The sequence below is a fragment of the Myotis lucifugus genome, unplaced genomic scaffold (assembly GCF_000147115.1).
Source record: "Myotis lucifugus unplaced genomic scaffold, Myoluc2.0 scaffold_128, whole genome shotgun sequence".
NCBI lineage: Eukaryota > Metazoa > Chordata > Mammalia > Chiroptera > Vespertilionidae > Myotis > Myotis lucifugus.
The window spans coordinates 158,816-184,028 of NW_005871176.1; the positions used below are offsets into that span (position 1 = coordinate 158,816).

Genomic DNA, 25,213 nt, shown 5'->3' on the forward strand with positions numbered 1-25,213 from the left:
GAGCCAGATGACCTCTAGAGTGTCTTCCACTCTAGAAGTCTCACGTATCAGGGCAAGTCATGTCTCAAGGCTATCAAGGCAGTTATCTTTCTCAGTCCTGGGAGACGAGAAGACAGTGTATGTTTCCCTCACTCTACCTGTCCTGTCTTCAGAATAAGGTATACATGCAGGCTGGCTACTCACCTGGGTGGCAGGGTGCTGCATGGCCAACCCCCGAAGAAGCCTCAAGATAAATGGCAGGGCTGGGCGAGACAGAAACTTCTTCCAGATGTCAGCATCCAAGCTGCAAAGCAAAGAAAGGCTTCTTAGCAGGCCAGAGAAGCAAAGGCTACCTAGAATCCAGCTGTTGATTCTGATTTGTTTAAACATGACCCTCCAAGAGTGGCACAAATTATCACAAAGGACCACCCAGTTCAGCTGAGAAGCAGAGAGAGAGAGGAGTGCTCTAAACAGAAACCAAAGGGCTGTCATCCTTTCCCCAGAGCTCCATAGGACTCCGCAGTGGCTGAGAGTCTCCTTGGTCATTTCCAGAAGAGGAGGGAGACCCCTAAGGAGGGCAAAGGGGAATAATTATGCCAAGATGATGGAGGAGGAAGGAACCAGGACAAGAGGAAGGAAAGCAGTCACTTTGCCAAAGCCACTTCTTACTTTTTGGCACTGGGAATGTGCTTTTTCATGTAGTCAAGTGCATTCTGGGTGATTCCCTTCTGGAGAATCAGGTCCTTTAGCTGGTGCCCATTGCTGTTGTTCTTGATGCCAGCTGCTATTTTACAGAAGCAGTCCAGGAAGACTTTATCATCGCCACTGTGATCTTCATCATACCTAGGTGGAAAGAGCGGAGAGTCTGAGGGTGTGAAAGGACTAGCATAAGCTGAACAACCTTCAACAGTCTATACGATCAAGTCTAAACTCCTTAAGCTGATCCTACCACTCTCCCTCTTCCCTCCTCCATCCCCCAGCTTGTCATACCCCCTTCCCATCTTACATCCACTTCGCCTTCTCTGCAGAGCCAATTTCACACAATATATTTTAACTATGGATTCCCCAATTAGATTATGCCCCTTAAAGGTCCGCCAGACTGGCACATAAAAATCTGATCAAAATTCAGGTGATTCCTGTCTCCCAGAACTAGTTCAAGGCTTTTGTGGGGACTCTCCCTTTGCCATATGAAGTCCAACCAACATACTTCTCAAAGCTGCAGTATGGTTTGAACCGCTCCACCAAGATCTGCATTTTCTCCACCTCTCCGAAGGAAAGGTAGGGGATGATGCGCAGCAGGCCCTGGAGCACACTTGGGTTGGAGCGAACGAAGGTGCTGTTGATCTGGTCCAAGAGCATCACCAACTGATCTTTGTCCCCGGTTAGGAGGAGGTTGCCCTGCAATCGGGAAGAGGATAGGAGGGCCCTTAATGGGGTCAGGACTTGGGCTGTAGCACTTCCATCAGCCATCAGAAGCAGCCCTAAAAGAACTGCCTCAGCACTACCTAGGGAATAAACAGTGCGAGTTCCACTTGATAAATCAGTTTTTGAATTTCTGTGATGGCTTTGTTAATAGTCACAGGTGATCAAAGTACAATTTCCACTCCCTCAAGAGAATGTAGGTTCCCTGATACTCATTTATTCGTCGTATCTCTAGCCAAAACATTCGCATCAATAAGAATGAAGGCCAACAACGGTGCAGTAACTGAAGAGAAACTGAACTGGGAGTTGGAGACCCGGGTTCTAGACTGAACAGCTCACTTTATTTTTCTGGGCTGTTTCCTCCACTGTGGGGTGAAGGCTTGGACTAAGGCCCCTGTCTATCAACTAGAACATGCAGAATTCCATTAATGAGCATCTTCTGAGTGCAAGAATATCCCTAGCAGCTTTGTTTCCTCTGAATCCACAGCTTTCAGGCTTTAATGCAATGATGTCACCATTAATTAGTTGAGCCTTGCCATTCCCATAGGTGAGCGGGTTCAGTCACTCTTGGGTGACAGTGAGACACACACAGTGAGCCTGTTGCCGGCAATGAGACAATGCAGGTTCCCAGTGTCTGCAGAGCACAGGCTGGGCTCACTCACCTTGTCCTCACTCAGGGGCTCAGCATTGGACTCATCCAGAATGATCTCCATGATGCTAAGCACCTGCTCGGCCACAGCTGCACCGCCACTGTCCTTGCTCTCCTGCTCAGCTACCAGGGCCTGCAGGGGGAGACACAGTCACTCTGGGGACAGCAACACAACCACTCATTGATGGGATCTGCTCCTCAAGGATGTCCTTCAAGGCCTGACTTCCCAGAGATTGTGTGTGTTCATGTTCTCAGAGAGGACAGCATGTGGGTAGTGAAAATGTGATGCTCCACATATCTTTCTGCTTGCCCTGAGGTGCGTGGCACTACTTCTCCACTGGTGTGTGGTCTGGACTGTTTTAACGACTAACTTCCTCTTGTCTCTGATCTGAATTCTGGAAAGGGACAAGGAAGCTCTTGGGTGTCATGGTGACACATGGGGTGAGCAAGTAGGACAAGGGACACCTGAATGATCCAGACAGACAGATGAAGCGCTTGAAAAGGCCACAGTCCATTTCATCTGAGTCCAGAACTGAGCTGTCTTTCCCCCACCCAGGACTTTAGGACTATCTTTTGCAGCCCACACTCTTTATTTACCAAGTTTAGAGTTCCCAGCATGACATTCAGAGTGTTCATTTCCAGCTTGACCAGCTGCTGCCGGTTGACTTTCACCTTCACACAGTAACTGAACAATTTCAGCAGCACCTGACAAGAAAAGCCAGTCAAGACCCATGAAACCACCTGAGAGTGAAGATGTGTGGACAAGTAGGAGCGGAAAGCTTAAGAGAGGTCATGTACAATCAGCAGGTACTCCTCCTGAAACCCAGAGGGCAGCAGAGAAGTGATCCTTAAGGGGGCATGGTAAGGGGGCTGAGTTCCCATACCAGGTAGGCAATTTAAACAGCAATGTTCTCCAACAGTAGCTCTTGTGGGCTGGGTAGATCCCCGCCATCTCTGAAACCCTGGCAGAGACACCAATCCCCAGTGGAACAGGTGATGCTCTGTTGCCTTGGGGAAAATTCTAGTACTAACTCAAGACTCTTAAGAGTCAACAGGAAGATTCCAAAGCTCATGGCCTGTGGCAGCTCAGAACTATGTAGGTCATTTAAGACATGGGCACAGTAATACATGTTCTCACGGCCAATGGAGGTAAAAATCATAGTGTAATATCTGTGCTGCCTTTGAAATCCTCTTTCCTTACTAATGAGACCAATGAGTAATCAAACAAAAATCCTACAAGAAATGAAAGGATTACTTACAAAATTTATTTAAAAGCAATAATAAGTAATAACAGACACAAGTACTGTTTTTAGAAAAAGACAATCAGACACTGGTTCCATAAGTGACTAAAGGGACTTAGCAAAGGCTGCCATCACACTGGTGTTTTGGGGGAGTGGGCCAGGAAGAGGGCAGTGAGGAAAAGGAGCCTAGATGTAGAGCTCAGGAAAGTTGCCTTCACTGGCTTGCACTGGTTCATGGCACCATGCTGCCCTCTAGAGTTAAATGGCACAATGACCACAAGCTACTTTCCATAGGAGTCTGTCTCTCCCAAAGCAAAAGGCTGGTCCCACCTCACTGCCTCCAACTCACTGTTAGAAGGTGTCGTCCCTGCTTGAAATCTTTGATCCCTGCCAATCTGTTAAGCATGCATTCCAGACCCCCACACTGGGCCATCACACCAGCCATTTTATACACTTCTTCTTCATCTTCTTCTTCATCTGGAGGAGAAGGGAAGTAGAGCAGACACAGAGGAAAAGGTGAAGATGGGCATAAAACTGACAGCCCTCTTCCGGGCTGGTAGCTATTTCCCTTTTTTCATATCTCCAATAAAGACAGCCAATAAAAGGGGTCAATATTGTATATTAAACTACACCACCTCACTCTCAATAGCTTTTTAAAGATTCAAGTCATTAAAATTATTTACTCGAATATGTGAAAATATAAGTACCACAACCATCAATGAAAAAAAAACTAAGCTAAAAATAAATCTACACTCAAATTTGTTGCTAATTACATTATTTTCCCCAAGGCCGGTTGTGTGTTTTTCTCCCCAACCCCAGAGATATCTGAATCAGGCCACAGATACCTGTATTCTTCCTCAGAGAAGTAATCTCCCCTCAATTCTAATCAGAGTATTTTCCCAGAATACCTCTAAGTCCCAGGACGTGAACCTCTGACTGGTCCCAAACCTCAACCCAACATGCAGCAGTATCTGTGAAAAGGGTCACACCTGTGGTGGAATCCAGGGACTCGATGAACTCCTCAGTGGCATCACCCAGCAGCCCCCGCATTCGATAAACAATCCTCATGGGCTCTCCCTGAGCAGAGATAGTTGAAGAAAGGTACTTGTAAATAGGCCCAGAAAATACAAAGATCTGAATACCTGGTCTCAAGTAGTGTTTCAGCAGTGTGGACAACTTCTATTTCTCTACGTGATGTGAACCACAGCATCTAGAATCCAAATGCACTGCACTCCCTTAAGGGGAAGGAAGCTAACTCATTTAGTGTCTATTTAGACCAGGAATTATATGAAGCATTTTACAGACACTATCCCATTTAGTTTCATTAAACTCTATGTAATAACTCTAACTATTATTGTTTTACTCTGTGCTAAGTCCTATGCTAGTTAAGCACTTTATAGTGCCCTTCTGTACACAGTTAAACAGCTTGTTCTAAGTTACCACGCTGTAAGCCCAGGTCTACGGCCAAGCCTGTGCCTGCTTCAGGAGCAGAAACTCTAATAAGGACCACCACTCAGAGAGTCAGGACAAGAGAGGATCAAAGGGCTTTAGTTCAAGTCTCAGGCACCAAAAGCAAGAAAAGGCAATGCATCAATCTTTGCCCTTGGAGAGCCTACGGCAGGGGTCCTCAAACTTTTTAAACAGGGGGCCAGTTCACTGTCCCTCAGACCGTTGGAGGGCCAGACTACAGTTAAAAAGAAAACTATGAACAAATTCCTATGCACACTGCACATATCTTATTTTGAAGTAAAAAAACAAAACGGGAACAAATACAATATTTGTATTTGCATGTGGCCCGCGGGCCGTAGTTTGAGGACCCCTGGCCTACGGGCTTCATTTAACCAGACAGCAAGGACATCCTCATGTCCTCAAACTAAAACCCCTAACCTGATGGAATAATGAGGCGTAAGTCTCTGGCAGATCTGTAGCATTCTGTAAATTGGAGGGTCATGAACATTTGCTACACCCCAGGTAAAAGAATTAAGGACTCTAGCATTTCCATTATCCTCGTTTTGGAGGTGAGAAATGGGGCTTGAGGTCACACTATATGAAATGATGGCTGCCTCTAAGCCATGCTCAGCATCAGGAGAGAAAACCTGGAGGAGAAAAGCTGTTAAAGGCCACTTCTCAGCTATGGGGGCTGAGAGAGAGAACAGCCATAGATCATGGACAGAAAGAGGCTTAGAAAACAGGACAGGCTCCAGTCAGTAGCTAAGAGATGGGCTGTTGCGGGGAAGGTCTGGGGAGGGTATAGGAGGGGATGAGAGGGGGACTCATGGTGGGGGCGGGGGGAGACACATCTGTCATACTTTCAACAATAAAGATAAATTTCAAAAAAAAAAATAAAGAGATGGGCTGTTTATGAGGGAAGTAAGAAGGGAAGTCGATGAAGCCCCAGATAAAAAGCTGCCACAAACTCTGGACTTTGTCAGAACAACCCCTCAGTGGATTAAGCACACTAATGTGAAGGCTAAATGATCCTCAACTTCTGTCTTGCCTCATGGTTCAAAGGGGGAGATGCCTGTGTGTATTCTTTGGGTTCCATACCACCATTTACAAAGGCACCCACAGAAGCTTGACCATAACTTTTTATGTGCATCAGGGATTACATCTGCATCATTCTGTTTTGATGCTAAACTGTCAGTGACAAGATGCACTGGGTGGGGCAGTCCACAGCACTAGATCTACGCAGCTGGCAGCTGACCAACAGTAAACAGTGTCCAGGACTCCCAGCACAGTGGGAGAGAGAGAAGCAAAAATATGCAACAAGTTAAAGGCCAACATGTCCAATGGCACACCATCAACCTGGTTTCTGAAATTCTACAAAAGTATGTGGGAATAAGTCTAGAAAAGTCTTAGTGAAGCAGTGCTTCACTGGGATACTAGTTGCTGGTGTTAACTGTTTATTTGATTCCTATACTAAAAATCCTTTAAGAGAGACAAGAGATGAAAAGGAATGGGAAGTCAAGAAAGAAATGAAGGGGAAGGAACAGAGAGATTAAGAAAAGAGGAGGGTGGGAGGAAAATATCTAAGACTTGCATGAGCAGATAGTACTGCAGTGGCCAAAAGGACCAGAGAGCTATGCTTCCTTCATTTCCTTTTCCCTCCTCAACGCCCCGACTAGTGGAACAGAAATTATGCTCCCCTGACACAGCCACTGGGAAAATGTTCTGATAACTGAGCAGGCCCCCAAAAGCTGAGGATTCATTTCAGTCATGAGGTGCCTGCACAGGAACAGTATGAGAGAAGGCGTTCCCCATCACAGTGCTTCCTCAGACTTTGCCCAGCCTGGCTGCACAGCAGAAAACACTCATCCTCTCCTGAAGCTCTTCCACTTCACTAGCCAAATGCTTCAAACAGAGGGCAAGATGCCTGGTTCTCTCCACAACCACAGTCAGAGGACGGGCAGCTTCTTAAGAGCTGCTACAAGCTGGGTAAGTGATGGCCGAAGCGGCTCCTCCTGGTACAAGTCTGCACACATCAGAAAGTAAGATCACACCTCCAAGCAGGAAAACAAGCACATACCTCATTCGTGGTACACCAGACCTTCTTGTAAACTTCGGCCACAGGAAGGTCCAAACTAATGATTTTATTGTTCACGAGAAGCTGAACAGAGAAGTAGATGAGGCTGTTATTCCAGGTCATTGTAAGGCAAGTCAATTTCAAGATCAAAGGGCACTTTATAGCAATGGTTCCTAATTCATAACTTTTATGTGTTGACGATCGACTCTCCCTCTCTAAAATATGCACATGTGTGCACAACACAAAATTTTATGCACAATTTCTTGGGTTGCAAACACCCTTAACCCAAACCATGGAATTCTGAGCTAAAAACCCCTCCTGAAGACCTTCAGGCTCAGCACCAGAAAAAGCCATGTTCTCTATTTCACCCAACCTGCTTTCACTGTGTATATATTAACACCAGACCCCTAGAGGCTATCTACCAGAAGGTGCCAGAATCAGAGCCAGGAATCTGCACCAGAGCTCACGTGCCAGTGTTCAGGGAGATGAACTGGGAATCACTGGGAAGCCTCTGCCAGAGCAACAAGAACACTAAACGTCTATCCCAGACAAGTGACAGCCACTAATCCTTTGCTTACCTCATGCCAGGCCTGGGGCAGAGCCCTTTACAGGTAATTAACCTTTACATCAGGTAAGTGGGAATCATTGGCCCCCGTTTATAGATGAGAAAGCTGAAGCAAGCTAGCTGTCCAACGTTAACCAGCTACTAAAGGGAGGAACTTGGATCTCATGTCAGCCCACGATCTTAGCCATGGCAGCTCTGTCCCATGCTTGTTACCTCCATCCCACTGTCATCCTCCAGGAGAGCCACCAAGTCACAGTCCTGGCAAATCTTGTTCTTTATATCCCTCATAAGTGGCCCGATGCCTGGCTCGTTGCTGCTGTACGGGTTGCCAGGCATCCTGCCCTGTAAGAAGTCTTCTTGTTGGGGGTCCTTCTCCAGGGTCACAAAGAACTCAGTGACTTCATTTTCCTCCTAAAGGGCAGAGAGAAGGAGGCATCAGAAGGGACGGCATAAAGATATGTGTAGAGGGATGGCAGCAGCCTTTTAGGTTTATACCATACTGCCTAGAGTGTTCCATGAACACTCTAAGGGAAACACACCAGACTCATCCAGTTCCCTACACATTTAAAGATATAAAAAATAGGAAGCTCGGGGTGATTCCAAAAATCCAAATATAATTCAAACAGTCATAAATATCAAGCATCTCCTCTGAAACTCAAGGGTGGGCTAGGAGAGAAACCTAAATAAGCAGGTGAGGAGTGACATGAAAGCTGTGTTACTGAAATGAGAAAAAGGGGGCTTTCCCCCGCCTGTTCGTCTCATGTGATGCTGACCGATTTGGGCCAGTGACTCTGTTACTGGTGGCCCTCGAATCAAGAAAAGGGTCTCCTTTATATTATAGAGCATCAGGCATGCCCACTCCCAATGACCTCTCATCAACAACTGAGGATACTGGTGTTTTTCATCCTTTCTCGATAACAAGAGAGGATCTTTGGGTCACACTATGCTTCTCCACAGCTCAGGCCAGGGAACAAATATTCATGCATGTGTACTCAAAACGGGGGAAGAGGGTAGTGAACATTTCTTTATACTCCAGCTCAATATTGTTCTTTCACAGCATATCGGATTGATATGCAGTGTGAGGTTAGACCTAGTTTTTTTTAAAAGGCTGACCTTACCTTATATCTAGGAAATAAGATAAAGGAAGGTCTTTCAAGGAAGGATTTTCTATCATCAAGATCAGGAAAATTATGGGGTTTTATGTCAGTGGTGGTTTCTAAAATGTTAACTAGATGGCCCACAGCCGGTAAGATTGCCCATGACTACAATGGATCACCCAGAGGTTTCACGGCAGAAAGGCTCATGCAGACGCCCCGAGGCCCTGGGAAGTACCACTGCTTACGGGATAAATGATGCTGCAGAGCCTCTCAAAGATGAAGACAGGAGTCCGGTAGTCATCCAGATTGTAGCGCTTGGCTGTCTCAATGCACACAGCCATGAAGGCCTTGGTTTCTGATTCTGTACCTGCCAGAAATCAAAACAGTCAAGTCAGTTAGGGAAAGCAATTCACACACAGAAACCAGGATGATGTTTTAAATGAAGTATCATCAGTGACAGAGTCTTTCTGCCTGGTAAGTTTTTAAATGCCCTACATGGCAATATCAACAGTTCAACTGGAAACTTGAAGCTGATTGGTTTTTATTCTCACACCACATTCTGTTTGAAAGCCTTAATACCCAAGCCAACACCATACATCATGATCAGCTGTGTCCATGTCTTCCTTTCAGAATTATAACCTCACATTGCTTGACCAATATAAGTACCCCAAAATGTCAAATATTTGACATTTTAACATGATCCTACTGTATTTCAGTCAAATCAAAGGGAAGTTATAAGCTTCATTCTAAATGATTAGTTGGATTGCCTTCTATAAGCCAAAGACATACTTTCAAGTCATACAAAGAAGAAATACCTGTTGAAAAGAGTCCAAGTGACAAGGCCACAAATGAGCCAAGCGTGGCATAATGAAATGGCAACAGAAGGACCTCCGTGTCTGGTAATATAGCAGACTATGTTCCCTGACCTACTCCCCACTTCTCACCACTTAAAAATAACTTAAAATATTGAATAAGAAGGTATAGTGAACTGCCACACTAGCAAAGAATAAAAGGCCAAAATCTAAGAGAAATCAGGAACCCAGGAAAGTTAGCAAAATACTGAGGTTGCTTTTGCCTTGAACTTTAGTTTCCATAACCTGCCAAGATCTGAGAGCCGGATACAAAGCCCCAGATCTGCCAGGGTGGAAAGTCTAGCAGGAATGCCCTGTGCACACATAAATCTGGTGCCATAAAAGAGCTATACCTTGGTTTAAGGTTCAACTAGAAATGTCTCGCCTTTTCTCCCAGGCAAATAACTGACAGAAAATTGTCTTCCCTTAAAATGTGTCATTGAGTAGAGGGAGGAAAAAAAATCTCTGCCAACTCAGCCATTCAAAGGTTTGTAATTCACACTACCTCAGAGGTCTGAAAACCCAAAGTTTAGAACTTCGCTGAAGGCAGCCCTGGGATGGCAGTGCCCTGAGATGCCTCACAGAAGCAGTTACAAATACTCTCTTAAAAAAAAAAATTCTTAGACTCCAGTCTTGAAGAATTTCCTCAAACCACAGTAAATAAATAAATAAATAATCATAAAATACAAAAAAGTTTAAGGTACCATAAGAGCCAAAGTAACACACAGACAAATCAGATCAATAAATATTTCAAATTTTAGAATTATCAGGCACAGAAATATGTTTGATGTGTTGAAAGAGTATAAAAGGGATGGGAAATGTCAATAAAAAGCCGGAAGGTTATAAAATCTACATAGAACTGTAAGAACACACTGGGTAGATTAAAAAGGTAGCATAGAGTATAGAAAAAAATGAATACATTGAACAACAGAATAGAGAAAATCATCCAAAATCAGCATAAAGACATGGGGAGGTAAACACTATGAAAGAGAGGGGAAGAAATATGGATGACAGAGTGAGGGAGTTCCCAGGGACCAGGGATAATGGCTAAGGATTTTCCATAACCAATGAAAGACACTAACTTGAGAAGCTTCGGGCTATTTCTGCTCTAAGAACAATATAAAAAGTCCAAATTGACTGAGCCCAGCTCTGGAATTTTATAACTCCAAGAACCAGTCTTCTCTTGAGAGAAGTTTCTCCTCCTTCTCTACTTGAATGCATGGACATGTTTGTACCCCTCCTCTGGCTCTGCAGAACTCAGGGAAATCGGACTAATGTGCCCAGGCAGACCCAGAAGGGACACGGGGGTCTTGGGCTCCAGGCCCCTGGCAGTGCTACCTGTGGTCATGTCCTCCAGCATCTCCAGCAGCATATCCTGGGTCTCATCGATCAGCTTGGTCCTCTGCACCACCAGCTTTCGCAGGCACAGGTATCCATTCAGCACAGTACCCACCAAGCGACTTTTAAAGTGCCTCTTGATGGATTCCACCTCGACAAACGAGGAAAGAAGGCCTGTGGAGACAGGAAAAAGTTGCTGCAAAAGCTCTGAATGAGAATATAAGCAAGGAAGGTCAGTGTCTTCAAAAGATAATGAGCAACTCAAAAGCAGAAAAAAACTATCTTTGTGGTTGGCACAGAGCAGGTGCTCAAGGAGTGTACTAGTCAATAGAGAACAGGAGCTCAAAACGGTAAACCCATAGATGAAGAGAAAAATGCAGAGCTTAAATGTGCACATGGTCAACCTCAGCACCCAAGGAGCTAAGGGTCAGTCCCCAAACTGCACCCAGGGTGCCCTAAAGGAAAGGTCTGGAGGCTTTCTCTACCTGTGAGACTCTTGAGGGCATAGCCCTGCTGCAGATCAGTGCTCAGGGTTGCCTCCTCCAGGGCCAGCAAGCGGGCTATTTCCTAAACAGGACGATAAGCACAGTTAGTGTGACAGCACTGCCAACACTCGTCACCTCCACCACCAGTCCAGAGCTTTCAGCATCAACCAAAGACACTCCGTAGTCACCATTGTTTTATTCCAATGATCCCTCAAGCTGAATCTTTGCAAAACTCCTTTCCAAGAAGCCAAGGGCAATTGCATTGTTAAGGGATTGCTTAAACATTGAGAAGAGCCTGAGTGCCCCCAAGGGAAAGAGCTCTCCTGGCTGCAGGAAGGGGTACCTTGGTGATGAGGTTGCCCACATAGGGCAGGACTCCCCGCGCTGCCAGGTAGACTTTCCAGTGAGCGGAAGTGATGAGCTTCTGGTAGAGAGCCAAGTACTCGGCGGCACACTCGCCAGCTACGCTCAGTTCGTCCAGGTAACTGCCATGGAGACAGACAAGGCACTGAGAAAACGCAAACAGCTCCAACAGTCAACTAGTCCCTCATGCTCCTTGCATCTTTCTAGTCTTCTGCTGTCCTTCGCTCCCTCTTCCTTCCAGGTCGGAGGAAGGGCCCCTGAGAAAACCCAAACTTCCCACTTGGGAAAACCCAGAGCACACAACAGGGAACGGGATGCAATAAACTATACTCATCTTAAACAAGCACCAAAATATGAATAGGGATTACTTGGGCAGCAAAACTATTTTTGACTGAATCACTTAATGGGCAAGTGAACCATAATTTCAATAATGAAGGCTTTGAAATTAGACTGCCTGAACTCAAAGGCTGCCCTCTGGTGGAAAAGTTAATTAACCCCTTTAAGCCCAGGTTGCTTCGAAGATAAATGCGACGACGCATGCCAAGCTTTCTTTATGTGCTCAGAAGCTGGTGCTGGTGCTCTATTACTACTACCACCACTAAAACTCAGCTTTTTAATACTGTTTTGTTTCTGTGGTCTTAGGTGTGCCTCCCATCACGCCTATCTATGGATTCCCCTGGGAAAGCAGAAAAGGCAGATGAAGTCTGACCACTCTCCCCATCCCACCCTCAAATAGTACCTGGTGAGGAGGTCAAGGACCTGCTGCTTGCGGCTGGGAATGGTGGCTAGAGCTTCCACAATGGTACAGGCTGCCTGCCGTGCTGCCTGTGTCGCTGGAGTAAAGAGCACCTGCAGGGCCCAAGAGGAAAGCCTGGCTCAGATGACAGCCTCTCGCCAGGCCCCCAGCAGGGCAGTCAACTACCACCCATCCCGAGAAGTCGTCTGGGAACCTTCCAGGAAAAGGTTAAAGGCAAAAATCACCCGCTAACATGAGATCTGACTGCCAGACTGGGAAAGAGGCTGCTAAGGAGCCTTCTTCTTCATGGAGATTTTCTCCATCAAGTAATTTGGAGAATAGACCTAAGATGACCGAACTGGGAAAAAGACAAGCAGGTATTTTCTCTAGTAAACACTTCTGTAATTCTATTTCGAGAACACCTCTATGTCAAGTATTTTTCATTTTACATATCAATAGACATTAGCTAGGAAGAAGAGGGAGAGGTCAGCAGAAGATATGAAAGATGGAAGGAGAAAGGGGACTGTGGGCGCTGCGGCTCTGTCTATTAAGTGATCAGGGAGGGAGCAGAGAGCAGGACGAGCTTGAAGAGAAGGGCAGAGAAATTCTGCTCTGGCCAGTAGTGGCTGCAACCAAGACCCTCAACCCACTCCCTATTTGAAAGGCAAATTGTGACTTAAGGTAATTATAAAAATAATGTTGGCCGCAGATTCCTTTACAAGAAAGCAGAGAGAAAGAACAGAAGCAGAGTAAATGTGGGAAAGTGCTCAGATCTGGGGCCGGGCAGCGGGGCGGGGTCACTCACTTGCCGGAGCCAGTTGTTGTGGCCCAGTTTGAGATCCAAGGGGGAGGTCCTCTTTCCCCGACGACTCAGGAACTGCTTCCACCTCCACACGTACTTCTCAGTCAGATAGAGATGGTGGAGCTCCGATTTGCTTGGGGACTTCCCGTTGCCATCTACCCCTGGAAGGCAGAAGGGTACAGGGGGAAATAAGGAAAATAAAGTGACAGAAGAGGGGGGATTTAGGGCTGTCAGCACAGGGGTTGGAGGGACTGATTTCCCCAGTCTTGAAGAAACAAGCACACCTCTGATAGGAAGACACTTCTTCCAGGCTTCATAGGATGCCTTGGGGTCTCTCTTGAGCCACAGCTGAGCCTGGGCGTGGATCTCATTGCAGTAAGGCTTGACTGTAGTGAGGGCCTCCACGGGGACATCCTACAGGAGGAGAGGAACAAAGGGAAAGCGGGTGAGGCCAACTTGAGCCACAGCTCCGACAGTGGCATTGGCACCCCAAGGGCACATGTGCAAAGGCAAGATCAGAAGGATCAACAGTCACATCTTTATCCCAAGTACGTGTTCCTGTTAAAGCATTCTGACCCAATTTAGCAGTAGCATCTCCACCCTGAGCTTAAGGTCACTGATTTGACTGTGCAAGGTAAGATGGAGCTGCTTCCTACAGACAATTCTATAGCCACATACACTAATTCCTACCCCCAAGCTGACTGGCAGTTTCCCAACATAAATCTTCAAGGGGTCACTGGGCAGCCTCCAGAATTTAAAGGGCCACTACCAACCAGAACTCTAAGCCAGTGGTTCTCAAACTTTTTGGCTTCAGGATCTCATTACTCTCTTAAAAAAATCCATTACCTATCAATCTAAATGACGTTTTTTACATTTTTCAAAACAAAAGTAATCTAGAGAAGGAATGGCACAGTTTTCTATTTTTAAAAATAATTTAATGACTGCCTTAATAAGACAGCTGGAGTCTCATATCGGCTTCTGCTTCCAAACAGGAGTGACATGCTGTTTGGGTTAAGTATATGAAAAACACCTAGCCCTACACAGATATATAGCTGGGAAAGAGAAAAAAAAATTTATAGCTTTCCAATTAATTTTGATTTTTTTCTTTGATACTATACCGAAATTCAACAAATTATAGGTTCTTAAAGACTGACTGCAATGTGGAATCTAAAACCAGTCAATAAACTTTTCATATTCCATTACACTAAAATTCGTCTTTTACCTATGCATGATTCTGTAACATGCACTGGTCATTTGGAAAATACATCAATTCCTCTTCAAGTGACAGGCTCACTTTATTCATTTGTCAAGAAAATGTCTGCCTGGCACCAATTCTGAGCAACCACATTTGCCTGTCAGTTGTCCTTGCAAGCACAGATGGTTCCGGAAAAGGCATTGGTTCAGTTGGCATCTCCAACAATCACACACACGTTTCCTCAAGACAACCTTGCACTTTGGAGTGAAGCAGAAGCACTTTGTGCGTACTTCCCACTGTCCCACTGAATAGTAAGGAGATCAGTACTCAAGAGTCGAGATTCACTAATTTAATCAGGAAGCTCTGGAATGAAACTGCATGGCAGTGAAGAGCCCGTGAAGCTGGTGCTGCTGCCTCTTCTGCTAAGACACCAGCAGTCTTACCAGCAGTGACTCTGCACCATGGGCACAAACATCCATGGAGTGCAAAGGGCAAATTGTGACTTAGGATAATTATAAAAATAACGTTGGCCGCAGAGTTCTTGAATGTCTTGGGAATTGTGGGCTGCTCTCTCTGGGCTATAACTAAGCGTCAGCCTTAGAGGATAAGAACTCTGGGGAAATCTTTCACCTTACACTGTGGATAAAATGAGTTATGTGCGAGTGAGGTTCTTCTATTCAACAAGGACCAATTTCACTTGCTGGGAATCAGCTCTGAGGGGAAATAAACCTTCATCAAAGGGAAGGAAGGACGGTACCTCAGTCCCGTCTTTCCTGAGGACTGTCTGGGCAGCCCAGGACAAAGGAAATGTAGTAAACTGTTCAACAGCAGCCTCCTCCCTACTGTTTACCACTCTGAAAGCAACCTTCCTGCAATGAAGGCTCTGTCTCCCATCAAGGGACTCTATCATGATGGAGCAGGTCTTGGAATGGCCCGAGAACCACAACGAGGGGTTACAGGCAGCTAGCCTCAGGCACGGCCGAGAGAAAAATTATAGTGTGTACAGCAGGTACAGGCAAGTCGATCTGTGGCTTGGCTAGTTATTTTAGGATAAGAACTTGGCTTTATTCATTCACTTAACAATAATTTACTGAGTGGCTATTATATGCTAGATACACACTATGTACTGGACATAAAAAATTATTAGTAAGAGAGTCCCTGGATTCAAGGCACTTGCAGCCAGCCTAGCAGAGAAGCGGATCTTCTGAGGAGCAGCTAAGGATCAAAGGAGCATTCTAGGCAGAGAAGACAATATACAGCCACAGCTAACATTTATTAAGGACTAACTTGGGCCAGACTCTGTTCTGAGAATTTGATCTTCATTAAGTCATTTATTCTTTGCAACATTTCAAGGTGGCCACTCTATTCCCATTTTACAGATGGAAAATGTGAGGAACTAAGTTAAATAACTTCCCAAGGTCAGATACTGGTAAATGGAAGACATCCCTGCACACACCGCATGGCAGAGGCACAGAGGCGGGAAGAACACCATGCTGTCCGGGAGCTGCAAGTCACCTGATGTGACGGCAGAAAGAGGTAGTCCTCCATGTCAACCACTTTGTTCTCTGTACGTGTGTGTGTGTGTGTGTGTGTGTGTGTGTGTGTATGTTTTTAAAATATTTTTATTGATTTCAGAGAGGAAGAGAGAGATAGAAACATCAATGCTGAGAGAGAATCATTGATTGGCTGCCTCCTGCATGCCCCCACCTGGGGATCCAGCCCGCAACCCAGGTATGTGCCCTGACTAGGAACAGAACTGTGACCTCCTGGCTCATAGGTAGATGCTCAATCACTGAGCCACGCCGGCCGGGCTATATTTTTGTGCTTATTTTACCCTTGACTTTCCTCTGAGAAACCTTCTCAAAAATCCCAACCCATCTCTGCTGAACTGCGGCAAAGGAAGCAATGGTGCCCCCTCCCCCAGGTCAGGGGAGTTCAGATAGGGCAGAGCACAGTGCTGGCTGGGGCATGGTGAGGGCTTCCACCCTAACCTTCCCTCAGAGGCTCCCCACCCAGTACCTTGTTCTTCTTGCTGGTTGGAGCAGGTGGTTTAATCAGCTTCTGTAAGATCCGCAGGCACATGAGGGTAATGTTCTCAACAACCACGGGGGTCTTAATGTTCACAGCCATGAGGAAAAGGCTGAGAGCTAGGGTCAGGAAGGAAGGCAGAGTCAGGAACATAGAACACCTCGCATCTGCTCCGCAAGGCTGTCCAAGTGTAGGCCCCCCCACCCCTTCCTCTCTGTGTCTGGGACTGCACCTTGAGGCCTCCTTTCCTTTCTCTGAAAAGCTCCTAACCAGATTTCCCCAAACTCACCACAGCGCAAACGGAGCTCCCAGCAGCTGTCCTCCTTCGAGATGGAATCTGTCAGCAGCAGCATTTCATACTGAAGGCTACTTGCCTAGGAGGCCAACAGGAAGAGGCATGAGTAGAGAAGGGTCTGAAAGTCAATCCCAGGACTGGCTATGGCCAAACTCTGACCCAGACACTAAGAACTAAAATTTTTGGTCATAAGTGGCATCATCAGAGAGAGAAGGGAGAGAGGGAGGCCCTTGTACTCCAGACGGCAGACCACCCACTTCTCTTTTCTGTGTGGATTTGGGTCTAACCTGGCAAAATCACTCTGGGACATGAGCTCTACAAGCAAACCTGCTGTTCAGTCATGACAATGGGACTGGCAGGAAGGAAGCGAGGGAATGAAGAAGGAAAGTGAGGGAGGAGTCAGAGGGGACACCTGTCCTGCTCACCAGATCAGGATTGGCCCAGTGGCCCTTCAGGGCTGTGGAGACTTTGCCAATGATCAGATCGTTCATTTGCTGGGTGGCTTCTGGATTGTCTCTGCAGAAGCAAAAAAACAGGGTCTCGTTACTCACCACTGGCTGTGCCCCTTCTTCCCACCTGAAGGAGCCCAAATAAGAGGAAATCGATGTCTAGGGCTACCTGGCCTTCCGAGGGGCAACCACAGGGTTAGCCCACAAGACCCTTGTGTGTAGTAAAAAACACATGTCACAGCCGCCTTTCCTGGGAGACCGACTGGGGAGGGAGCAGCACCACCAACATAGGGGAGATTGTGTCCCCACCCATGTCCCAGGCTGCAGAGCGCTCAGGTGCCAGGTGGTGTATCACAGTCGCCAGATCTAGGCATTCACACTCAAGTCTTGGCCACAACTCTTTCCTTAACTTCTCCAACTGCCTCCATTTCCCACAAGGCATCCATGCCCCTTTGTAATAATGTCTCTATCACACAAAAAACGTAAATTGTATCATATCACTTTCTTGCTTTCCAACACTTTCTAAAAATCCAAAGTCCTTAAAATGGCCTACAAAATCCTTCAGGATCTGGCCCCTAGAGACCCCTCACTAATTCCCACTCCGCCGTTTACCCACGGTGCTTCCCTCCAGCTACATGGGCCTCCCTGTTGTTCCTCCTCCATTCCTAACACGGCCCTGTCTCTCAGTCTTCCACATGTGTTTCCTATGCATGTAGCACAGCTTGCTCCCACTTTACACAGCTCTTTGCTCAAGTATGACACCCTCAGAGGTCTCCCTGGACCACCCTATCCTATACAGCAATCCCTTCCACAATGAGGGTCATCACCCCAGCTTTACTTCTCCTCACAATCTAGCCTCCTGACACTGTGCTGTGGAATTATCTGTCCACTGCAGTTCTCCCATCTAGAATGTAGGCTCCATGAGGACTGGGACTTCATTTCATTTACCACTGTAACCTCAGAGTCTAGCACAGTGCTTGGCCTTCGGCAGATGGTCAATAAATATTTGCTAAATGAGTGAATAAACAATACAATATTTACCAACCATCCAACCCATCCCAGAGTTTAAGTCATATACTCAGTATATATCCATATCCAGCTCTGGGCACTGTATCAGCATTCTTTAAGTACTCAACAAACATGAGTTATAACATGAATTATTTCCATTTCATCCTCACCATGAGTCTTGAAGGTATTCACTATTATCAGTATTTTTCAGATGAAGAAAACTTGGGCTCTAGGAGTTAGTAATTTGTCTAAGGCCCACAGTACAAAGTACCAGATACTAAGCCTGGGTCTTCCTGACCCAGAGTCCAAGTTCTTAACCACTAGGCTTCACTGTCTTCTTTTGGGTTGAGCCTAAATACATCCTGCATATCAGATATTTACATTACGATTCATAACAGTAGCAAAATTACAGTTATGAAGTAGCAACGAAAATAATTTTATGGTTGAGGGTCACCACAACATGAGGAACTGTATTAAAGGGTCTCGGCATTAGGAAGGTTGAGAACCACTGATCTACACCCTGGACAGCTCCCCATTTTCTCCTCCATGATAAACTAGCCAAACTGTCTGGCAATGAGAAGCATAATTCTTTACACCCTCTAGTGTTCCCAGCATCACTGCTGCCATCAACCCTGGTGTTAGCAGGAATTACTAGCCCCACCACGATGCAGGCAGGCTGACCGAGTTAGGAGGCACATGAGCTGGCGGACCTCCTCCCGCATGGCCGCAGAGCCTCGGCGGAGATTGTAATCAAAGAGCTCCCGGATTAGACCCTGGGAGACGAGGATGTGCCTCAGGGCTGGATTGGAGGCCAGGGCCCGCAGCAGTGTGATACAATGTTCAGTGACGGCCGAGGCACAGCCATAGCACTTGGTAGAGGACGTGTGGCCACAGCTCAGGACGGATAGGGCCCGGTACTGGCTGGCAGTGAAGGTGGGCTGCACAGACGTCCGGGAGGACTTGGTGGCCGCTTCCCTCTGCTGCAGGTCATATTCCAGCAACTCTTTACGTGAAGCAAATACTTTCTAAGGAAAAAATAGACAAAAGAAAAAGAAATTAGCAATTAAAATAAGGAGGAAGAGGAAGTTAACTAGAAAGCTTTGGTTTGGAAAAAAAACTTTTACATGTATTTCTAATTTAACCTTCTTGATAATCCCACCAGTTAGATACTTTATCCCCATTTTAGAGAGATGAAAACAGGCTTAGAGGGATTGGCTTGACCAAGGTAAGAGGCAGAGTCAGAATAGCCTCTGATCACAGGCAGATGCTTTTAATTCCATTGTCAGATTCTCAAAAAGAACATGTGGCAAAGAAGGCACACCAGCAATCTCGGTGGCAAGGATACTAGCTGCTCTCCTTATCTACAGGCAGCCTCCCATTCCACGGAGATCAATATTCCACCGGTTATATGGCCCATCCTGGTTGAAGGGAGTTGGAACTCCCTGGCTGTCTAGCCTGCCAAAATGGCATATGTCAAAAAAAGGAAATAGAATCTTGGCACTGGATTTTTTAAAACCAGTCATCCAGGATCTGAACTGCTGGACAAGAGCAGTAGGGCTGCTTTGAAAGCAATTCCCAATAGCACACTCTAAAGGCGCTCCCATTTCTCTACCTGAATGATTTTGGAGAGTTCATCGAAAGAGTTCTTGCAATCTCCACAGTACTCCTGAGCCAACTGCAGGATGTAACGATTCACACTGGCTGAAGTGGAGCTGATGCCCCCAGCCGAGCCCGAGTCATCCTGCAATCCAAGAGGGAAGCTGTCAGCCTTCCACTGAGAGATCGTCTTACCTGGGACAGTCTTCTGATCATGACCCTCTTCAAATGCCCCTTGCAATCTGGGATTACCTGCGGCTTCTCAGGAGCTGCCTCATTCACTTTGCAGAGCAGGTTCTCCAGCTGTGGCCGATGTCCCATCAGTTGATGATATACTCGATCAGCTTTGTCCAGAAGTGTATTGATGTTGGAAACAGCCTAGACAGGAAAAGACATGGATGAGCGCATGAAGGCTTTTCATTGCGATGGCTTTCCCTGAGGGATCTGTTCACTGAAACATTTCCTATAGGGCAGGTACTGTGCTCCATACATTCTTTCTCTTCTTCAGAATAATCCTGTGGGGCAGGCATCTTATTTCTAATTATTTTTAATAAAATTCTATGTACATATATAATACCACATACATATAAACATGCAATGCTGGAAAGTGGTTTATGGCAGGTCACACAGTATTAAAATGTACAGCTGGAACTGGAATTTTGGTCCTTTGACTCCAAAGCCCACCCCTTTTCACTCCTCTAAAATCCAGTCCCATCACATCATGCTGGCTGAGAAGTGGCCCCTGAATAGTCTAATACTGAGGGAAGACCCACAGCTGCAATATGAAGCAGTCCATGGAAAAAATGCATGGCAAGCCACCCGGCTCCTTTCCACCTTTCCAAATCTAAAGTTATTTGCCCCTTGAGATATTCTAGTTTACTACCAACGTATCTCCAAAATCCTAGGCCAACCATGTGTTTCAATATGTCTCACTTCATTATATGCTTCCACCCAAAAGCTTGGCCCTGAAAATAGTCCTGAGTTGAGGAAGATTGGGGCTTGAAGGAAAAGCACACATCCTACACCAGCTGTAGAGAAAGCTCAGATCAAAGCCTGAGTCTAGGACAGAAGTGGCCTCACCTTCTTCCGGTCTTCTTCATTCTCAATGGGATCCACTGCACAGCAAGGCTTGGCATAGAGCATGAAGTCGAAGCGAGCATATTTACAGAAGCCACAGGCATTGCAGAGGAAGGGATCCTTTTCATCATAATTGATGGATCTGAAGAACCAAAGTGTCTGGGTCAGGGGAGCAGAAGTTTGGTGGTGTAGGGATGACCCAGGGAGGAAACGGATTTTATCATGTCTATACTCTATGACTTAAGCAACCAGATAACAAGAAAGGAAGACCAAGAACTAAACTTAGGGACCCCCCCACCCATCACAGGTTGGGCAAACAAACACACACACACTCCACTCTTCCCCGTCTCCCTCCTTCTCTACCTTTGTACTTCACATTCTACGTACCCATAATCCTCTAACTCAGACACTGAAATTGCCCACACTGACTCTTAACAGAAAGATACAAGGAATGTTCATGGCCCTAGCCTGGCGACAACTACTGGTTTACCTGCATTTGTGACACTGGTAGACATTCTCTCCACAGTTGCCGCACACCCCTGGGTTGGCAGGGACGGAGGCACTACAGCGTGGGCACTGCAGGGTCTCTGTGGAAGCCTGGTAGTTTTCATAGAAGTCTGCAAACTCAATCATCAGGTTGGAAGCCACAATGGGCAAGGGCAGGTCAATCTTCACCTCTGTCTGCCCAGGGGTCAGTTGAACCTTCTTGGCTTTGTGCCAGCGAGCAGGCCTAAGAGAGACAGTGTCAGATAGAGGGACAGAGACATGACGGCCTCTCATTTAAGGCTCAGTGATGACGGTCTGATGAAATAAAGATTGTTCCTATGTATTTTTCTAGGGCAATGAAGTGGTTACTCTAAGAGCAGGACATCTGGCAAATAATAGCACCCTAATTTTTAAAATACTTTCTACTACCCTTTCTCTATAAAAAAGGATAGAACATACAAGTGCTTTAAGATGTTCCATATGGCCCTGACTGGTTTGGCTCAGTGGATAGAGCGTCAGCCTGCAGACTGAAAGGTCCCAGGTTCGATTCCAGTAAAGGGTATGTACCTTGGTTGCGGGCACATTCCCAGTGGGGGGTGTGTAGGAGGCAGCTGATCGATATTTCTCTCTCATCAATGTTTCTAACTCTCTATTCCTCTCCCTTCCTCTCTGTAAAAAAATCAATAAAATATATTTTTTAAAAAAAAAAGATGTTCCATATGATAATTTTTGAGATTCCAGAAAAACAGAAGTTCTTATCAAGGGAAGACCTTACTCCAAAAGTGTACCACACTGAAGCCTGTACCCTCAGAGGAGCATGATGACGACTGCCATAAGTTCCCATCACGACAACTACCTCAGAAGGATAAAGCTCAGGTTGCTTTAAAGAAGCAGAGGGACGTACCAGAATCTGGACCAAGTGGCAAACAGACTCATAGAGAAAAAAGGCAGGTAATTACAATTAGAGCCAACTTTTACTAAGCACTTACCAGGTACTGGGTAGGCTCTGTTCTCCGCCTGCAACCTGGGCATGTGTGGGCATTAAAATTATCATATGGAACATCTTTTTTTAAAATATATTTTATTGATTTTTTACAGAGAGGAAGGGAGAGGAATAGAGTTAAAAACATCGATGAGAGAGAAACATCGATCAGCTGCCTGATAGGAAATCGAACCGTGTTCATGGGTCTATGCTCAACCACTGAGCAACACTGGCCAGGCAGCACCATAGTCTTAATATTCAGGCAGTATCTACTCATGCCCAACAGCAATGCCTGAGATTTCAACAAGAGATCTGTCTCTGGCCCTGGTTGGTTTGGCTCAGTGGATAGAGTGTCGGCCTGCAGACTGAAGGGTCCCAGGTTCGATTCCGGTCAAGGGCATGTACCTTGGTTGCAGGCACATCCCCAGTAGGGGGTGTGCAGGAGGCAGCTGATCGATGTTTCTCTCTCATCAATGTTTCTAACTCTCTATCCCTCTCCCTTCCTCTCTGTAAAAAAATCAATAAAATACATTTTTTTTAAAAAAAGGTATCTGTCTTGGTAAAAGTCAACACTGTAACCTGCTAGTACCTTCTTTAGCCCATATATGACTTGCCCCGATTCAAACATTGGCATCCATGAGCTAGAAAGATCCAGCAGATACAGAGGGGAGGCACCATGCAGAAATGGAAGGACTGTGTACTAGAAAAACTTCTGTAGAAATATTGCCTGCTCTGTGAGCAAGAGAATAGCATCTAAATCCAAAAAATGACAACTGCTTCCCAATGTAGACGGTTTTATATACAAATGAAACTGCTCTAGTTAACCTGGGTATGAGAAACCTGGCGTGCCCCTCACTAAGCTTCCCCTCCCTAGGCAAGCTGTTGATGAACTTCCATTGACCCCGAGGGCCCCCTGGACATGATTTTAAAATAATCTTTGTTGACATCCTTAGGATGGCATTTCACTTTTGTCCCCCAGTCATGACTGAAGTGGATAAGAGGATATACTGGACCTCTAGGGATGCGCTACTTTACCGGATCCCAGCAATCAAAGCCAACAACAGGTGGGAAGCCTTACCAGCCCCCCCCCACCCCCAAGTCCAAAGAGCCCGTACTTGTTTTTCAGCTCCACGATGGCCTGCACAGTTCGGTTGTTGTAATAGAGGTTGATAGTTCGCACCATCTTGGTCCGCTTCAAGTCTCCAATTTTCACCGTCACTTTGCTGATGGTGTGGCTGCCAATGAGCTTCACTACCTGCTGGGTGGTGGTGTACCGGGTGTCCACTTTAATGGAAGACAGCTTGATATACTAAACACAAGAGGACACACAGAACACTGTATTAGTTCAAGGCTAACGGCTCATCCTGTTTTCTTCAAAATTCATCACTGTAACCCTGTCTTCTTCAAAATTCATCACTGTAACCCACTCTTCATCCATGGATGAAATTTCTATTTAAGGTAACAAGTGTAGCAGGTAAGGATTCATACCCCTGGCGACCAAGCATTAGGAGAACACCTATGCAGTAACAACCAATCTCTGGAAGGAAGAAACCCACTGGCCCTGTGAGCCTCAGGACCATCCACGTTGAAGATGTCACTTACACAAAACGGCACTTCTGGATTATTACACACCAGGCAGGGATCACTCTCCAGGTAATAGCCATCAAACTCCACTAAGCCAGACAAGGTGCTAAAGAAGAAACCAGTCTCAGCATATACAGAAATTTTCATCTTAGAAAGCACTGAGCTTCATAAAGAAGCCATGAAAAGGCCATGGCTCAATATTCCCCAAGGCAGTCCCCACCCTAGTAAGAACATAAAGACATGTGAGAAATGCCAACAGGGTTGAGAAGTTATAGGAAGGAAATTTCAAATAGAAGTTTCCTGTTTCTGAGCTGTCCCGAGGTCAGGGGGAATCCTAAAAAGTTTATGGTTTGACTCAGAGTCACAATTAAAAATAGTAAACATCATTGAATTATATATTTAAAATAGGTGAATTTTGTCCTATGGAAACTATACCTCAATAAAGTTAGAAGGGAAAAAAAGAATAGTCACTATTAAACCTTGTAAACAATAAATTGTCAGTTTAACCAATGTTCTCTTTCAAAAGTTTTTTTTAATGCAGCCATTTTCTGTAAACTTGTCTTATTTTATTTACACTTAGACTCTGGAAACTAGAGATCTTTTTTAAAAAATTACTGCTTACCAAACCCAAATTCAGCAATTATATTTTGAGTAACTTCTATGTGCAAGGCCCCAGCTATGAGGGAGGGATTCAAAGACCAACTAGACAGGGGCATATTGATTCGCATGTTAGAGCCAATCAACATTGAGAGAGCAATTTGGCTGATCTTCAATAGGGAGACAGCAGAACAAAGCTCACTTGTAAATGTTGGAGTTGGGATGGTTGGTAAGAATATGGTTTTGAGTCCGCAGAATCTCCACAGCCTTCTGTGAATATTCCTTCAACTGAAACAGAAGTCAATAAAGGACCATAGTTAAAGCCCAAGGGAAGTCTTACTGGAAAAGACTTTTGTCTTCTGCTTTCTAGATAATACCGCCCCAGAAGTACCAGACTTCTCAGCCTCCATCAGAATCATACAAAGCTGGGCCTAATTCCTAATCGTTTAAAGGATTCTATCTTCTTTAGAAGTTCCCACAATCTTATGATAGTCCATCTTTTTAGACCAAGTTTGATTCTCAAGGAGAAGCCATGAAAAGGTTATATAATTGCCCTAACCGGTTTGGCTCAGTGGATAGAGCGTCGGCCTGGGGACTGAAAGGTCCCAGGTTCGACTCCGGTCAAGGGCATGTACCTTGGTTGCGGGCACATCCCCAGTGGGGGGTATGCAGGAGGCAGCTGATTGATGTTTCTCTTTCATCAGTGTTTCTAACTCTCTATCCCTCTCCCTTTCTCTCTGTAAAAATTCAATAAAATATATTTTTTTTTTTAAAGAAAAAGGTTATATAATTGCAGAAACACTCTGGGGAATGTAATCAGAGCTGTTAGAAACCCAGAGAAGCACTGTCTTTCCCAAGCAATTTT

General features: G+C 45.7%; 1 protein-coding gene across 6 annotated transcripts in view; it reads right to left on the reverse strand.

The window, feature by feature from the left end:
• Window positions 1-25,213, reverse strand: part of UBR4 (ubiquitin protein ligase E3 component n-recognin 4) — a 121,582-nt gene that overhangs the window by 15,795 nt on the left and 80,574 nt on the right. For 5 of the 6 annotated variants that reach the window (XR_002830557.1, XM_006093985.3, XM_023758313.1 and 2 more), the window contains 27 exons: window positions 24,551-24,636; window positions 23,770-23,857; window positions 23,283-23,476; window positions 21,190-21,429; window positions 20,703-20,841; window positions 19,875-20,000; window positions 19,639-19,767; window positions 18,708-19,051; window positions 16,995-17,085; window positions 16,564-16,648; window positions 16,266-16,393; window positions 13,336-13,465; window positions 13,055-13,212; window positions 12,253-12,362; window positions 11,494-11,635; window positions 11,151-11,232; window positions 10,666-10,839; window positions 8,722-8,843; window positions 7,593-7,790; window positions 6,818-6,898; window positions 4,281-4,368; window positions 3,641-3,768; window positions 2,648-2,755; window positions 2,064-2,183; window positions 1,187-1,377; window positions 649-822; window positions 184-283 (listed from right to left, as the gene is read on the reverse strand). Coding sequence is in view for 4 of the 6 variants with exons in the window: in XM_006093985.3 (XP_006094047.1) it covers window positions 184-283; window positions 649-822; window positions 1,187-1,377; window positions 2,064-2,183; window positions 2,648-2,755; window positions 3,641-3,768; window positions 4,281-4,368; window positions 6,818-6,898; window positions 7,593-7,790; window positions 8,722-8,843; window positions 10,666-10,839; window positions 11,151-11,232; window positions 11,494-11,635; window positions 12,253-12,362; window positions 13,055-13,212; window positions 13,336-13,465; window positions 16,266-16,393; window positions 16,564-16,648; window positions 16,995-17,085; window positions 18,708-19,051; window positions 19,639-19,767; window positions 19,875-20,000; window positions 20,703-20,841; window positions 21,190-21,429; window positions 23,283-23,476; window positions 23,770-23,857; window positions 24,551-24,636 (3,756 nt within the window). In the remaining 2 variants the exon portion in view is untranslated. Of the gene's footprint in view, window positions 1-183; window positions 284-648; window positions 823-1,186; window positions 1,378-2,063; window positions 2,184-2,647; window positions 2,756-3,640; window positions 3,769-4,280; window positions 4,369-6,817; window positions 6,899-7,592; window positions 7,791-8,721; window positions 8,844-10,665; window positions 10,840-11,150; window positions 11,233-11,493; window positions 11,636-12,252; window positions 12,363-13,054; window positions 13,213-13,335; window positions 13,466-16,265; window positions 16,394-16,563; window positions 16,649-16,994; window positions 17,086-18,707; window positions 19,052-19,638; window positions 19,768-19,874; window positions 20,001-20,702; window positions 20,842-21,189; window positions 21,430-23,282; window positions 23,477-23,769; window positions 23,858-24,550; window positions 24,637-25,213 lie in introns of those variants that run through there. The other variant, XR_002830558.1, reaches the window with a different exon arrangement.